Here is a 16,934-nt window from a genome sequence, read left to right on the forward strand (position 1 = left end):
GCGCAAGGATCGTGTAAGAATTCTGCAGGCAATTGACCCAACGTCTAGCTTGTTACACCACCAGTAGAGTAATCCCACAGAATCCTTTGAATGATCTTCCGCTCATCCCCACACACACGCACGCACACGCTCATTCATCCTTCAGATGAATATCGTACAGCGGAGACATGTTGTCGTTATTCATATTTATATAATAAAGCCAATACACCACGTTAAAAAGAGCAAAACTAAGCGGAAACACAACTTTGGCCATGTTCTCCAAACACACGGAACTTTTCACCGTGTGGAGCTTTGCACAGTAGTGCTTGGGTTTAAAGATGGCGACCAACCTCGCGCAATTCGACACCTTTGTTTGTATCGTGTCCTCGGACATGAACTGGTTGACCTTGCGGTATGGGGAGCTGAGACTTCGGTCGGTAAGGTCTCCGTAGTCCGTTTTGATGAGCTGAAGTCGAGAAGAAGATTTGAAAAAGTACAGTCACTGTGGTTAAATGTGTTAAAGAGGTTTACGCTATGAGCATTTTAGGGAAAATGTCCATACTGCATACGTAGAAGAAGTATTTTGTCTAATTAGCCCCTGTCAAATTAAAGTTCTCGTATTCTTCTTATAGCCACTTGCTACAACAAAGGCATCTTCCATTCTACAATCAAAAGTAGTTACTTTTCGTACCTTTTTGGCTTTATACCTCTCCTCGTTCTCTCTCTCTCTGAGCGCTCTCAGCCGCTTCTCCTCAGCATAATCCTCCCTCCGAGCTAGAACATTCGCTACAGCAAACTCGATCATAGCACCGAATACAAAGATCAAACACCCAGCCTGCCAAACGTCTATAGCTTTGATATAGCTGACTTTTGGCAGTTGTCCGCGGAGGCCGGAGCTCTGGGTGGTTATGGTGAGGACAGTGAGTAGGCCGACGGAGATCCGGGCCGGCGTGGCGTTGACGTCCAACCAGAACGATATCCACGAGAGGATGACGATGAGCATGGTGGGAATGTAGGTCTGGATCATGTAGTACCCCATCCTCCGATAGAGGGTGAACATCACTGCGATGCAGTCGTAGTCTCCTTGAAATAAATGATAGTTGACATTGATGAAAATACACTGTATTAGTGATCGCCATTCCGAGAAATGTTGGTGATACTGTGAAAAAAGGTATGGTGAAAGTGACGATAATGGTCGTTGTGATATGGTTATGGTTCAACAAGGGTCTGTCATGCTTTGTAGTCTGTATACTAAGCATTGTCCCAAGAACGGGTGTACGCCCACAAGCTTTAGATAATGGTATCATCTACGTAAGCGAGTCCTACCTGTGTTATAAGTGTGGGTGCATGTATGAAAAAGCTCCTTGCCGAAGTCGAATTCGGGCAGTTCTAGTCCTTTCCTCTTCTGTATTGGGTTCTCCTTCCTCCAGGTTAGGGACAAGTCCGTACTTGTGTAGCCAACTGAAAAGAAATGGAGCCAGCAACGAGTGCGAGGAAAGAAGTTTGCCATGTGGACATTCATCGGTTATCATGTTGAAGTTTACAGATTCCGGTCACCTTGGGAGGGAACATGTCGTTAGCCTGACATGACTTTCATGATCACCGCCATGGCCACAGGTAGGTGATAGTGCATCAGCCTTGCCACCCGGCAGCGATTTCCTCTCAAAAACCCTACTTTACCGAGGCTTTGGATACGCCATCCTCGTATACTAGGGCCAGTTCTTGCCCTCTTCTCGCACACATCACTGGCATGAGCTCGGTAGTGCCGAGTGAAAGGCCCTGACGTTAATAGGATGTGGATACGTTAGCTGCAGCAGTTGGTTTGTGGATCTTGTTGAGTATCGTCGATAAACAAGTGACTTACAACTTTCAATGAAGAGTTGGCAGGTCTGGTTATCCATCGGGTACTTGGCCAGGTAGAATGGACAGGAAAGGGTCAAAGACACTCTGAAACGATAAGATTCGCTAGGCTCAAAAAGGCATTAGAATCGCCCCGATGTTTGCACAGGGTGAGAAAAGTCATATCCAAAGTCCTTTCCTGGTAAATCATCAGCAAATCTAACCGTCTTTTAACTTGTCGAAACTGAAGCTTATACCTAGTAATACTATTTCTGCCTACCTCTGACTGTACAAGATGGTCCCATCAGGCTCAATCCAGAGGAGCTTATTCGGCGTGGTTACGTGATGGATAGCAGCCACTTTCTCGTTCACGAAGAAGGTATCTGGAACCCAGAGCTCGCTGTAGTGCGAGTGACCCAGGACTATAGGCTTCTTATAGTTCACGTTGCGGAACTTGAGACGTTCATCCTTCCACATTTGTCGGAAGAACACATCCATGGTGTACTCCTAATGGAAAAAGATACAATAATACAACAGGATTGATCGAGCTCATGGTAGTTAGCATGATGACGTCGATGACTGGACGATGACATGACGACGATGACAAAGACAAATACGACGATGATGAAGACACTAATGATGAAGATGATGATTACAACGACGAGGATGTAGCTCTGGTGATGTCATGGGTTTAAATTCTGAAGATTTTGCCGACGAAAAGGACCTACTCTACGACTTCTGGATTGGTCAAAAGGACTGTGGTCTTAAAAACAGTGCATTTAGAAGATGGGGAATTGAAGACACTGGTTGCTTGTCAGAAACCAATAGTTGTCATCTTCATGCCATACTCACCATGTTAATCTCGCTCACTGAGCTGAAGTCATTGATGAATAGGTCACAGGTGACCAACACTGGAATGTCTGGGGAATAATAAGAAAACTGTAAGCTGCATTCATGACAAGAGGAGAAGATGTTTCAATGGCAATGAATGTGTTGGCACGGCGGCATTCTCAAGTGTCTCTTGCTGCGACATTTACCAGTATCAGGGGAGAACCGATGGCCTTGGATGTATGAATACCAGCATGATAACACCGTCGGTAAGATAGCGATAAGAATGATTCGGTATGAATCATGATTTGGTGCAAACCAGCGAACTCGCCAACTGAGAGCATTTTGAATCTTGGAAGATTTGTACCTGGTGTCTTGGCTCCTGGCCGGACCTTCTTCTCATAACCAGTGAGCTGCCGCTTGATGAAGGCGTCCAACTCGAAGGAACTCCTCATAGGCGAGGTTGACTGTGGTTGTGAATAAATGGACAATGTATCTTTCGTCCTGGAAGGAGGAGACAGTTATTCACAATTATCAAGCTTATGTGTATTTTTGCCATTACTAATGATGATAAATGCAGTATCTTGATACGAGTAGGGCATACCACAGTCTTTTTATTGAAAGACTCTTGTCACATCAGGTGCTAGGTAACCATGTGTTCATGTATTCTGTCCATTTGGAATCATTATCGTCCGCCACTTACTCTGTACTGATGACGGTCGCTTCGGTACTGTTGAGGTACACCTCGACGACCATTGAAAGTAACAGCAGCAGTCGGGAAATCATGGTGACTGGATTCCAATATGCAGACATTTTGGGGAGGTATTGAGCTGAAGAGAAATGAAGTTCTGATATGTACCCGGTAGATGAGCCGTCATCTTGACCCATCAAGCGTATAGCCAGTTCATTCAAGTGATTCAACATTTGTTGGTTGACCGAGGTATCGATGTGAATTGATTGTGTATCGTACATATTGTTCATTCTAAGCTGGGGTAGAACTGGCATGATTTCACTTGAAACATGGTGTGTACAGCAGAAATACAATTTCATATAGACATGATGCCTCCGTGTTACAGAGTGTGTAATTACAACGAAGCCGTTCTAATGGTATAATTTCCCGTCACCATCCCGGGTAATGATGGTTTGATAATAGGAATGGGCTACAAACGACTTAGCGCTATACGTCATCTGGTATTTCAGGATGCAATCTGTGGGAAAAAACTACGGTCAGCAGTGAACAAAACCCACCTGTTGACGTCGTCGTTGAGGCTGATATAAAAATGAGCTTGCATTTGCAGTTTCCCCCTTGGTAAGACGATCCTTCCAATGGTTTTAATGTGATATCAATTTGACTCCCTGTAATCCATCTCACTACATACAAGATCTAATAGATCTAACAAATAAAAGTAGTACTTGCCTGTTCAATGACTTATTCGCTCATACCAGCAGGAATATCGCCCTCACTGCGGTCGTAGAGTTCTAACTTCAGGAGTTTGGGAAAACACTTCGACAATGCCACCGCTTTATCAGTCAATCCTCCTTTAAATTCCGCCAGAAAAAATAGATATCTGATCCGATTAAAGAAGCCTTGATGAGTAAATCCGCTCCGCCTGTATAAAGAATGGTTTCGTTATATGAAGCCAGAAATTCTATACGAATCCCGCTAGCGACGAACCTTATGATCACCGAAGCAATTGTGGTGATCCCTGTGATCCGTCCTCCTAGAGCCAGCAGTGCCAACTGGCTCCTCCACGTAGCCTTACAGTGGCTACCATCGAAACATTGGCCAAGCGGTTCTTCATCGCCATCTGTGACAGCAGTTCTCGTCAAAAGGCATCCTTTCGCATGGTTCTTTTTAATGAAAATGCTTTGCATTTGACGTCTAACGTTCAGTGCTACTCATTAGTACCAGGCGCAAGTATACTATGAACCTTGATGTCCTAGCATTGATGCTTCACTCATGATGACATTCGCCGAAAACAATTTGCCATTCTCATTAGAATGATGCTACCGAGCCGGTGGAATGGCAATTAACGTTAGAGAAAAACCCCTCAAAATTAGCTTTTGACATATCGCCAACATGACCAACGTTAACATCAAGAACTAGTCGATGTCAATTCATAGTAAAAGATGTTGGCACCTTCGGTTATCCAGGGATTGCCATAGGAATTAGAGGATTACAGGATAAGAAAAGTTATTGCCGACATTGGAATACTTAACAGTTTTCATATTGGGACATTTGTTGCATTTCGCCAGTATGAACTGGGCAGCTTCCGCACCACGACCTGAGTGTAAACCGTATGAGATTTTGAAACGATTGAGATAATTCAGTTACGTGTTGGTCATCAGTGTACCTCCGAGTAGGGGAGTTTCGTCGTGATTACAGTTGGTCGCCATGGACAATGCAAATCAAGCTGCCATCTCTCGTGTTGTGTCGCTGATAATGAGTAAGTACTGACAAAAGTTTTATGGTACAATAGTTTTAATGGTTGTCACCGATGAACTGTATCTGTACATGATAGACCATAAACGTAGGAAGGCATAAAACAGGAGAAGAAGAGTCAACGCATGCGAATTCTGCTACAAATCGGTTATACTAATCACAAACAGTCGTTTGTGAGAGATCACCAATCGCATTTTCGAATTGGCCTCAACCATCTTGCGCCTATTTTGATGAGACTGTCTTGAGGTGATGGCGCAGGTATGATCATTACTTGCAGTAAATCATATCGTCCCGAGTTGAAATTTGACAACCTTCTGCCTCTCTAAAGAAGGTCTCGTGTCGGGTGGAAGATACATCTGCTTGAATATCCGTTCCCTTTTTTCCACTTTCCCAAACAATCTGTCCTTGTTGTTGTAGTCACTGATCTGACCCAATGGGCGACCACTCCCATCCCTCTTCAAATGTTTCGTTGGTGCCATAAGTGATGGATTGTAACACCGCTTCTTCGGCCAAGGAGACCCAGATGGAATAAAGGAACGCAACCTATGGTTTAATCGTTTAGAAACGCTTGGACTACTGTTCAGGCCTCCAATGTTACTTGCAGAGGTCACGAGAGAATCGCTGTTGCGTCGCCGCCTGGTACTCTCTTTCAGAGATGGCCAACTCCGAACAGACGACAATGGGCTGTATGAACTACTTCCGGTTGATGAGCGACTGCGCAAACTGTCGCAGTCCGTCTCGGAGAAACTGGAATAGGATGTATAAACTCTTATACGATCCCAGTCGCTGTGGCTACCAGGCGATTCAATCGACAACGCATCAGAGAGGCTGTCAGTTGTCAGCGGTCGTCTCATTGGACTGCCGCGACCATTGCAGAAAAGGGGGTTTTCTTTGGTTGTTGGTTTATCTAGTTCTGGCATTGGAACTGTCACGGCAGTAAGGATTTGGGAGACCTCCTCTTCTGACTCGATATCAGTTGAATACGTGCCTTGGACGGTTTGATTATCCTCTTCTGAGGAGTAGTTCGATGTCTCCGAGTCCAAGATACTTGGTGACGAGCTCTCAGTGCTGCTGTGGCTGAGTGCAGCCTCGCCAGCGGAGTACCTCTGCCGAAACAAGCTCCCGTCTAACGACGAAAGTGACGAGTTGAATGCGTCGCTACCGTAGAGCTCGGCAAGGATGTCTTTGGGATCTTTGGTGAAGGCACCGTCTTGTCCTCGCCGTTCTGCGTCGGGCAGACCAGGTTCGTTTGACTTCAGATGGTCGCGGTAATCCTGCGGACCCAGAGTTGACAGTATTGATGATTCCTCTGAATAGATTGTATCCAAGTCCCTCGTCGTGGCTTTGATTTCCTCTATAGCGCTTGGGATGTAGAACAGATCCTTCGTATTCGCATACATGTACTTTGACAGTTTTTGGTGACGAACAAGATTTGGTTGCTGTGTGATATTGGAAGCGAGTCCGCTTTCAAGGGAACCCGCACTAGAGGGAGCAACCGGTCTCACCGTAACCTTTAATTCATGTAGCCTTATTGGATTCCCGCGCAAACTACACGCATTACATCGCGGTAACATTTCATATGACGCTACCGGGTCAGCGACTGGGACGAGATCTGGAGCTTTATCGTCGTTATCCGAGTCCGGATGAGGCAAGCTAATACCAGCACATAGAGTACTTCTCGTAACTGGTCCGTGCACCGAAAATTTGCGAGAGTTCGATGCATCAATGTCAGAAAATGCCCACGCCTGTTGTAACCTTGACGCACGCTTGTACATGGCTTCTTTTGGGTACGTCATCTCGATTCCTATTGTCCTTGCACCCACAAGTGTAACCCCCGCGTCACGTTTCCGCTGCGGGTCATACCCATGTGTTTCTTGGATTGTTGTCTTGTACAAATTCTTAGGCCCTCTTTTCCTTATGTCTCTACCGCATCTGAGCGAGGTCACGAAACAGAAAATAGGCAGGACAGTAATTGTTGCAATATTGAAATACAGAAGCACACGCATGTCTAATATCCATTCAGCAAAACCTGTTGATATCACAGCACAGGCGAGTGTCACACCCGAGAGAGTGTAACCCCAGAGGTGCTTGAAGCTCTGGAGGAATATCCGGCAGACGTTCGTTGTTGTGCTGAACTCCTCTTCAACAAACCTCTGAGGAAGCCATTCATAGCGCTCCTGTAACAGGGCGACGAATATTCTCACCAGTCTGACAGTTCCAACCATCACCTCTGCCGTGAATTGAATAATCGATGCCAAAATCTCGGGGATCAGGAACAGAATTGTTTTCGGCCGTTTCAAAACGGAAGCGACCTTTGGCACGAGCGTTATTGTTGCTATGGTGAAGATGAAAGGTAAATAATGATCAATGAATATGTGATGGGGGAGTGTTGCATGAAGGATGAGATATATCAACCATATTGGTTTGACGAACATGGCTCTGACGGAGATGCTACAAATATAAAAAGTACAGAAGTCCATAGTCAAGGGGGTCCGCAATCGAGTCCGTTTATATCTGCCCCGCTGGACACACCTTTGGAGCAATCTGATTGGCCCTCCAATACAACAGAAGAAATGCATAGCTAATTTCAAATCACCGAGGTTCCAGCGTCTCACGCGGCTGTTCCATGATAAGTAGTTGTACGGTGGTTTCTCAGCAAAAGACACGGTGGACACGTAAAGTGGTTTCAAAATTGCCGCCTCGTATGTGGCATGGCTAAGCACATTTATCGGTATTTTTTCCAATAAATTACAGGATTTCCCGATGACCTTTTGAATATAAGATTTATTATGAATAAGACCCTTCCCAAAGAATCCACACTGGTTAAAGATCGATCCCATAACAGAGAGATACGGCGCTGCAAATTGTTGCCGTATCTTTTGAAGAGCCATGAACAGCGTGTCCTGGCACGTGACGGCATCAAACTCTATTGCTGGTTGGAAGATTGTCCTGTGCGAGTTGCCAGCAGCTATCCGAAGCAGACGATGCAGATTACCGGGCTTGATTTCACTGTCGCCATCCATAACAAGAGTGTAATCGTAGCCACGCCCAAAGATGTTCCTGACATCCTCTGAAGACTGAAACATCTCCCGGCTCCCGTCCCTGGCGTATATCCCATAAAGATCACGATCAGTGTAGGTAAAAGCCGTAAGGTATCCCTCATTCAGCATCATCAAATCCTGGTACTGGCCACACTTCTTCAGAACCCTGCTCACACGATGCACGCACATGAACTCGAAGGACAATCGTTTACAAATGAAATTCAAATTGTCATGGACGTACCACCAACCATATCTCTTCTCAATAACCTCCCACAGGTTTTCAAACCTGGTGAGTGGTATTTTGCTGAAGTTCTCTTCTAAGAAAGCACTCCCCTCCATTTGTAGCTCGTGGAATATCAAAGCCCTGTATCTGTCCCGACACTGTAACTCGTATTCCTTCAGTTCACTGTCTCTTGCGGCGCTCACCAAAACAGCACACACGTTTTCACTGATGTTACCCATGTATGCTCTGTACATATTGGCATAGCAATCATCAATGTGGCTCTTGTTGTAAGCCAGTAAGTTATAGCTTATGATGCACATAACATTACTCGCATCTTCTTCTTTGTACCTGTCTTTCCAGCAGCAACTACAGAGGAGACAGACTGTCACTAGAGACTTAGCCAAACATTCCGTGATGTCTATAAGAAGTACACAGATGCAGACCAGCACTGATATTGCGTGTGCTTGATTTCCAGGGGAAGCTTCCTTCCATGCGTCCACTTTGGTATTCAGGATGACGAGAGCCACTGCCCCGCCGTACAGCAGCACCCAGAGCATGAAAAAACTGGCAGCACCGAACTTGGCCATCAGGGAGATGTTTACACCAGGTTGATGACTGAAACGAAATAAGTCCTGAGAGCGTTATACTCGTTCTTTTCATAAAACAACTTTAACCGGAAGTCCAGCAATATAACGTTGATCATTGGTTAGCTCCCTTTGCCCATACTGTCTGAGCGGAACAAGCATGACAGGTGTCTGAGTGACGAATATCTGAGCGGAACAAGCATGACAGGTGTCTGAGTGACGAATATCTGAGCGGAACAAACATGACAGGTGTCTGAGTGACGAATATCTGAGCGGAACAAGCATGATAGGTGTCTGAGTGACGAATATTTGAGCGGAACAAGCATGACAGGTGTCTGAGTGACGAATATCTGAGCGGAACAAGCATGACAGGTGTCTGAGTGACGAATATATGAGCGGAACAAGCATGATAGGTGTCTGAGTGACGAATATCTGAGCGGAGGTTTCATATTCTTGCTTGTGCTAGGAAACAGGTGAATGAATTGGCCCTACAAGCTTGATTCTCTATTCATGTAGATCTGACTTCCCCGCCCCACGAAAAAGCCCACCCAAAAATGAACAATGTAACTATTCAACAAGGAATGAAAACGTGCTTACCTATTACTGTTTAAGTCAAATGACTCTGTGAGGTTAGTCACCGCGGCCCAAATGCTAACAGAATATCAGCTAATCACGTGAGCAACTTGTTTTTACCAGATGAAGTGATATGCGGTAGCTAGTTCACTGTAGCCAGCATCGATCTAGGCAAATACGTCATGCAGAACTAAACGTTTTGTTCCAACATGTCAACTACAACTGCCGACGGACTACTCGAGACCCGAGTAAAAAGGATTCTTAACACAGAGAGACGTGTCAGTCTATCTTTAAGTGTTTCCACACAATCAGCGGAAACTCGCAGAAACAGAAACACTCAAAAACGTTACACCGGTTTTAATAATATAGATAATAGAAAATAGGAATAATGGCTGAACATTGTAATTACTAATTGAATAAATTGGGATAAAACGAGTTGATACACAAGTTTATTCTTTAAATTGTCAAGATGTTATACATATCAGACTTTGGCGAGGACTGTCTAAAGTTGATGAAGCCACTCAGTTAACATTAAGATCTTCATACCAATCCAGAAATAATCGAGGAAGGACGAAGATGACGTCTGATTCGTCTATCGCCTCGCCGTGTTCTGCGCGCAATCAAAAGCAAGTATATCTTGGATGTACTGCTTCCCTTCTGCAGACTCCGGGTCCAAGCCAGCATCGAGTAGCTCTCTGGTCGCCACCATGATGATTTCCGCCCCCTCTTCATCTGTGCATTCATTGGTGAGCTCAGCTGGCACCGTCTCACCGGAAGGAGTCTCCTGAACGGCAGCGCCCTCCTCATTCGATGACTGCCATGATCCCACGATGGCATCGAATGCCAACGCGGCGGCGCTCTCTGCAGCCGCCGATAAAACTCCCTCAATGATGACATCTTTGTACTGCTTCATGGTTTCCAGAGCCTGGTTAAGCTTACTTTTTTCTGCTCCAGGAATATCTGGTCTTCGTGGGGTAGTTTCTGTTGGTAACTTCGGTTCGTCTGTTGGAAGGCGCGTCTTGACGTCATCGCCCATCAGCTTCTTCGTTGCTGTTGTCTGACCATTCCTTGTGCCAGTGGTTCCTGATGGGAGACTGCCTGGGAGCTTAGGACGCGTGGATCCTCCGGTGCTTGGGCCAGGAAGGACAGGTCTTCTGCCAGTGCTTGGACCCGAGTTCGTCGACGTGCCACCTGTTGAAGATCCGGTTCGGGTTGGCGATGACCCAGCTGACGGTGAGGAACTAGTTATCTGGAACGGAGACCAAGAAAAAGTCGTCAGTATTTCGAGTTTGGACATGATCTACAGGTTGCAAAGGGTCTCGATTATGCTAACCAGCAATCTTTATTTGTCGTCTTCCAACATCCGATGCGTCGGACTACTTTGAAATCTCATTTGCAAACAGTGTAAAAAAGCAGCGAAAATGAGTTTGAACGACTCAAGAGGTTTTATACGAATGTCCAGAAGGCTCATGTAAGCTGTGAGTACGACTTACGACTTACGAGATGCAAGTTGTGAGTTACGAATTTCGAGTTGCGAAATGCAAATTGGAAGACTGGTTGTTATTCGGAGGATAGGAAATATCAAGTTGGCCTATTATATGGAAAGTCTTAACTTCGGACGCAGTGGACCACCAGCCTCGTCTCTCACCCTAAAGAGGAAGGACGATCAGGTTGACGAAGTGGACTGTCATGTACAGCGAACGTTGTTCCGAACAAGAAAAATATACTCACACGGCCACCACGGGATCTTAAAAAGGCATCAGTGCCTTGAAGGACCACAAGGGCCACCATCAGAATCGCTACCTTCATGTTGTATCTTGGAGTTGTGTCTCGACCAATGTACGTGGAAATGCTGTGGAGAAAGTAGTTACATTATATATTGAGTGTGATTACTATGCTTCGTCATCCTCTGCTTCAGCGTCCCTTGATCTTGTTGACGTCGTTTCTGTCCTGTCTTTCTTCGCCCATGTGGTGCCAGGTCATGTTGAGGTTTTAACTTGGTCTTCCATGTCGTCCAAAACTTGTAGTTACCAATACATGCCATTGGTATCCTACCCACCCCCTCATCAGCAACAGAATCATCTCCACGAACTTACCGAAAGAGTGCTTTCGAACCAAATGGCAGAAGCGAAGGAATGTGTTGAGCCTTATTGGGTTCTTATAAATATCGAATCGGAACACCTGCAAACGGGCAGTTTGGGACGAGAAATTAATCAAACTATCAAATCCTTGTTTGTAAAGCTGACAAACGTTGGCAAGAGTCAACAATCCGCGGGCAAATCAAAAGTCAATTAAAGACTACCGGATCAAACAAATTCGAACGATGTCCACAAGTCAATATAATATCCTGGAGGCGCGGGCAACAGTTTTAATGTCACGCCTGGAAAAGTGTCCTTTCATATTATGGTGACGAAGATATTCAGGCCATGGATTCAATGCACACCATAGAATCCTCTGTCTCACGGTCTGCACGGTCTGTCTTAGGACAGATCTCCACACCACATTGGCTTTGTTGTTTAGGACGGAGCTCTGTCCAATCTTACACATCGAGAGTCTCTATTTGAAGGTGCAAACTGTCCCCAACACCATTGTCGTTCAGTGCCATTAGTAGGCCTGATCCTTAGATCTCATTAGCTACCCAGTTTTAGGTTGGAAGACCTACGTCTTTAATCTCGAGCCTTCAGTTTTGGCTTGGCCACGCTGTTCGTAGTTAGCCCTCAGCAGTATTGTACCCCACAACTGAGGACAGGTTGTGCCTTTGAGACCGTCTTCATGTCTTCAAGCTCTTGGTGATCACACTGGTATCTTCTGGCGAATAGACAACCGAGCTGACGAATGAAACAGTGATGTTTTGTTTCAAATTGAAATTGAAAAGTCCCAGGCAGCTGACAAACTATCTTCACATGAATGAAATACTAGAAGACATAATTCCAGAGATTACAAAATATGAATTTATTTCTCACGACCATAAGAAAGTGATCAAACCTGACACTTTAGAGGATTCCTCTGCTGATATTTTGTCCTAAGACTGCCACCACATGTTATACATACTCGCTCCATAAAGAATGATAGTGTGAAATCGGCCAGTTTAAAATGGAGACAATCCCTCAGTGACCACTGGAGGAGTGTTTTGTATTACTGATGACCATCAGCATCACTGAGGACTCCTCCTACAACATACATTACCTCATCTATAATCACTGATAAAAGATACATATGCCACATCATGAATATGGGAAAGCAATTCTAAGACTTGGTCCTAACAAGTTAACATGAATGATCATTACTTTGAGAGGAATATGCACATATACACCCATTTTGTCAACACAGACACTGTCCAATAAACAGGTAGTCATCCTTGTGAGAGGACAAATTCACTGGCATATACTTGCACTGTCCGAGCAGCTAAGTCACATTATAGTTCAATTGATTTCGTTTTCCATGCTCAGTTTAGATTTTCTGCTAAGATTTCAAGTGGGAGACGGCCTGAAATGATAAAATATTAAACTGACTATTACTTGTTGATTCAATGGCAAGACTGATAAACATCTTTCTTACTCCTGTCTCTGCAGTAGTAGTAGTAGTATTGTGATTGTATCATCACATAGGATGCATTCAGAACACTGATCAATGAGCCCGACTGCATCAAAACAGATCGTCATCGGTGGCTAATCCAACTACATCAAGCAGACTAATTCTAATGTTTCCTTCCTTTACCTTATTTGCAGCTTCTAAAGTTGAAATCATCTTGACTAAGTCTTGTTTGTCGAGTTCTACTGATGTTATTTTGGTATCGCTATCTCTTTGAATGTCAAGATCAAGGTTTAAGATGGGCTCCTGGATTGAAGACAGTTTGTCACTTGACATTACCAGCTGAAAGGAATGTAAATGAAATTAGAACTCTTCACATCTCAAATCTCTTTTGAATCAAGGATGACATAGAGCCTATATGGTGAAGTTCCAGCTGGTCTACAGAAACAGAGTCTGTCATATACAAGATATTGGTTTTGTCTATACTGCAGGCAATTTGGGGGTTATGTTAAAATCCCAGCTTGAGAAGACAAGTGAAATTATCTTGAGGGCTGTGAGGATAAGATCCTCCACCAAATCACCATTTATAACCCAAATTACAGCTAACGATACAATGACCTTCTTGTGTCAATCACAGAGGATCTCACAACTTACATTGACCTGCCAATCAAAGTCTTTTAAATGTGCTTGAGATATAGCAGTGGTGCTATTAACTAATGTATGGCGTATTTCATCTTGACGGAGATGTATAGCTGTCAGCAGCTGCTGTTGGAGACTGGCATCTAAAGACTTTAACTCCTTCTCAGCCTGAAATAGAGAAGTGATGGTCAAATTCAAAGGATCAGGAAGACAAGGACTATTTCTTCAATTTCATTTATCTAATGCTTGTAATTCAGCTCTGTCATCTTTGTCAGCTTTTTGGAAAGTTCTTGTCACCCCATGTTTCTGGGAAGTCATGGAAACAAAGGCATTTCACCGAATATTATAGATACCCTAAGAATGTGGAAGAGTCCTACCTCATCTTTGGTCCATTGGTTTTTGACTACAGATTTCGAAGCAATTTTAACTTGGTCGACTACATCCCACCATTCCTCCAGACTCCAGAACTCAGAATAGTCCTGATACTTTGGTCCTATCTTCTCACACAGGTTGTCAATTACTTCATGGATGAACTGAAAGAATAGAATACATATCTGTCAAACCTCCAAATTGACATGACGAAATAAAGCAGTGTTTAGCTCAAGCCCAAGCTTGGAAGCTTCCAGCACCATGGCCATGGACCCATGAGAAGACGGGGACGGGGGAGGGAACACTTAATTCCCACTTCACTTCATCATCATGACTTCATCAACTTTTAAAAAAAGGGTTGGCCCAGCTTAAGAAAGCACAACGCTTGGACAAGGTCACAATTACCACAAGCAAACGGTCTGACGGGCATTTTTCCAAAAAGGAAATCTTATTTCCATCTAGAATATTCATTTTGTAGAAATTATTTGACAAAAACTTTCATTTCCTGGTTTTTGGTACTTGCGAATAGCTGAGCACGAAAATGGAGTCTCACTCAAATCTTTCAATATCTAATGTACATTGCCGTGTATATTTAGAAGTTTACATTGTGCACGATTGTCAAAATGAAAATGGTTGCCGACGGGAAAAATATTAGTTATTCCATTTCAGACGTGACACAATCCGGATAAAGAGCGACGATATCAGAACCATGTCTGGCACATTCTACTTTGTCATTGTTGGTCATCATGACAACCCAGTATTTGAGATGGAGTATCTGCCTCCGAATAAGACACATGATCCAAAGGTGGGCCAACTCCAATGAATATCTTAAATCAAACCACAAAAGACCAAGTGGTCGGATGACGTATACTAGGCCTATACATGATATATACCATTTATTCTTTTCTTTTGTTCATTATGCCTATAGTAACATTTGTTTTGGCTCCAACTGGCAAGGTTACACGTTGACTTTGTCCTTGTGTGACAGTGGCCGCGGCTGCGTGTCGCCGTGTGAAAATCAAATCAGTTCTGGATAAGTCCGATATACGTTTCCGAATTCGGAAGCCCACCGCTTCCAAATTCGGAAACGTTTCCGATATCGGACTTATCCATAACTGAAATGAGGACAACACATCTAGCTGGAAATAACCTCTTCAACAGTAAATGGATTCCATCCTAGTATGAATATGTCCTTGTTAACTGCCCTGTAGCTAGTTAAAAATTAAGTGATATGTTTCCTATTTTGCAGAAAGATGACCATCGCCACTTAAACCAGTTCATTGCACATGCTGCGTTGGATCTTGTGGATGAACAGATGTGGGCCACCAACAATATGTACCTCAAGATTGTAGACAAATTCAATGAATGGTTTGTCTCTGCATTTGTTACCGCAGGCAATATCCTTTTTGATAGAAATGAATTTTCAGTGTTCATTCAGCAAAGATCATAAGCTTACAAATTGCAATGGTGGGGTTAACTGTCTTGTTTTCATGGATAGGGTGGTTACCTCTTTAGTTCATTGCATGTATTACCTGTCCTTAACATACCTCACGAATGCGATATATCATGCTCCATGATGTGAGAAATGAAGATGGAATAAAGAGCTTTTTCACTGACATGTATGAAACATATATCAAGGTCAGTGAATAGGTAACCATATTGTGAAGTCCAGAGACCTTGGGATTGGTTATGGAACATCACAGGCTTTCACATTTGAAGATATCCAGAGACCATGAGTTTCATTTGGAGCACTAAACCACTCTTTATGCCACAATGTTCTGTACAAACCTGAAGAATGTTCTCAGATGTGGGAGGGAGGAAATAGCTCTCCTGCAGGATATTTTAGGGGTGTGCTCACACCCCTTAAACAGAAAAGCCTGACAGCATCATTATGTCAAGTTCAGATAATGTGTGTCTTTGTGTTGCTGGTGCAAATTTTGAATTTAAGAATAATTTTGTCTCATTTTCTTTCAGCTGTCCATGAATCCCTTTTACGAACCAAACACCCCAATCAAATCAGCCACATTCGAAAAGAAGGCACAATTTTTTGGAAGAAAGTATCTTACTGGGTAATCGTACACTCATATGAGATAATCTATAACCATTGCTTCATGGGTGAGCAAGGACATAGTTGTTGGAAGTCACCAGTCAGGTGATGTTGCAGATCAAGAGGAACTACTGAAAGGGATTTCGTTCATCTGTAAACCACTGCAACAAATGAGCCTGCAGCAGCTGTTCATGTTGATGGACCAACTTTGGCAATGCAATTGTCATTCTAAAAAGTGGAAATAAATTGGACGGTTAGCGAAGATGACTCAACAAGTGTTGTATCGAATGTGACTGAGTTGTGTACTGTTTTCATTCTGTATACTTCCATCTTGGTTAGAGCAAACTCGATCACACCTGTGTAGGGATTAGATATCATCAAGTCTTTTAAATAAATGTGCAATATGCTGTGTCAAGTCAATAAATTATGCCAGGTGTAAAGTAAATCAGTCTATATTGTGTTTTTCTTTCAAAATTCTCCCGGAAGGTTGGTTGTCGGTCAAAACGTTCACGTGCCAAAACGTTTTGCAATATGCTCTTGTCTGTGGAGGCTGTGCATCCAGCTGGTTGTCACGACTGCTTATTGGCTCTTGCCAAGTCACATCAAACAGCTTGTGCCAACATATTGGTCCTTGGGTGTACCTCAAGTACCGGTAGTAGTCCTTGGCTGAAAGCACATATCGATCAAGGCAAACGTTTCGAGACGCCTCCTGGCTAATGTCACAACCTGTCTTACCAAAGATGTAGTAGAATGATGTCTTGTTAGTGGTCCCCATCAGTAAGGTTGACATGTGTATTGTAGACCAATTGTTTCCATGCAGCTCTGCATGTCCCCCCCT

At 43.9% G+C, this 16,934-nt stretch overlaps 5 protein-coding genes across 6 annotated transcripts; 1 reads left to right on the forward strand and 4 right to left on the reverse strand.

Moving 5' to 3' along the window:
* Positions 1-24: 24 nt before the first annotated feature.
* On the reverse strand, positions 25-5,764 carry LOC135494154 (glycine receptor subunit alpha-2-like). 2 transcript variants are annotated; one of them, XM_064781979.1, is made up of 9 exons: positions 4,064-5,764; positions 3,350-3,476; positions 3,014-3,150; positions 2,671-2,738; positions 2,099-2,325; positions 1,844-1,926; positions 1,306-1,440; positions 671-1,062; positions 25-445 (listed from the first exon to the last, which is right to left on the reverse strand). In XM_064781979.1, the coding sequence occupies exons 2-9, from the start codon at positions 3,457-3,459 to the stop codon at positions 131-133; spliced, it is 1,467 nt and encodes a 488-aa protein (XP_064638049.1). In that variant the 5' UTR covers positions 3,460-3,476; positions 4,064-5,764; the 3' UTR covers positions 25-130. The 2 variants fall into 2 exon arrangements, with proteins under 2 accessions (XP_064638049.1, XP_064638048.1); XM_064781978.1 differs by having other exon boundaries at positions 3,350-5,764.
* LOC135494105 (uncharacterized) lies at positions 5,371-8,940 on the reverse strand. The gene has a single exon (XM_064781856.1). It carries the CDS (start codon positions 8,938-8,940, stop codon positions 5,371-5,373), a length of 3,570 nt encoding a protein of 1,189 aa, XP_064637926.1.
* Positions 8,941-9,946: 1,006 nt separating this feature from the next.
* LOC135494157 (uncharacterized) lies at positions 9,947-11,665 on the reverse strand. Its single transcript, XM_064781994.1, has 3 exons — positions 11,607-11,665; positions 11,242-11,362; positions 9,947-10,759 (listed from the first exon to the last, which is right to left on the reverse strand). Exons 2-3 carry the CDS (start codon positions 11,317-11,319, stop codon positions 10,103-10,105), a joined length of 735 nt encoding a protein of 244 aa, XP_064638064.1. The 5' UTR covers positions 11,320-11,362; positions 11,607-11,665; the 3' UTR covers positions 9,947-10,102.
* Positions 11,666-12,438: 773 nt separating this feature from the next.
* Positions 12,439-14,570, reverse strand: LOC135494159 (COMM domain-containing protein 8-like). The gene is made up of 5 exons (XM_064781997.1): positions 14,455-14,570; positions 14,058-14,213; positions 13,696-13,848; positions 13,228-13,383; positions 12,439-12,996 (listed from the first exon to the last, which is right to left on the reverse strand). The coding sequence occupies exons 1-5, from the start codon at positions 14,518-14,520 to the stop codon at positions 12,973-12,975; spliced, it is 555 nt and encodes a 184-aa protein (XP_064638067.1). The 5' UTR covers positions 14,521-14,570; the 3' UTR covers positions 12,439-12,972.
* Positions 14,571-14,667: 97 nt separating this feature from the next.
* On the forward strand, positions 14,668-16,541 carry LOC135494161 (trafficking protein particle complex subunit 2-like). The gene is made up of 4 exons (XM_064782000.1): positions 14,668-14,854; positions 15,299-15,446; positions 15,602-15,687; positions 16,024-16,541. Exons 1-4 carry the CDS (start codon positions 14,759-14,761, stop codon positions 16,120-16,122), a joined length of 429 nt encoding a protein of 142 aa, XP_064638070.1. The 5' UTR covers positions 14,668-14,758; the 3' UTR covers positions 16,123-16,541.
* Positions 16,542-16,934: the final 393 nt, after the last annotated feature.

Source organism: Lineus longissimus, chromosome 9, assembly GCF_910592395.1.
Source record: "Lineus longissimus chromosome 9, tnLinLong1.2, whole genome shotgun sequence".
In the NCBI taxonomy this organism is placed as follows: Eukaryota; Metazoa; Nemertea; class Pilidiophora; order Heteronemertea; family Lineidae; genus Lineus; species Lineus longissimus.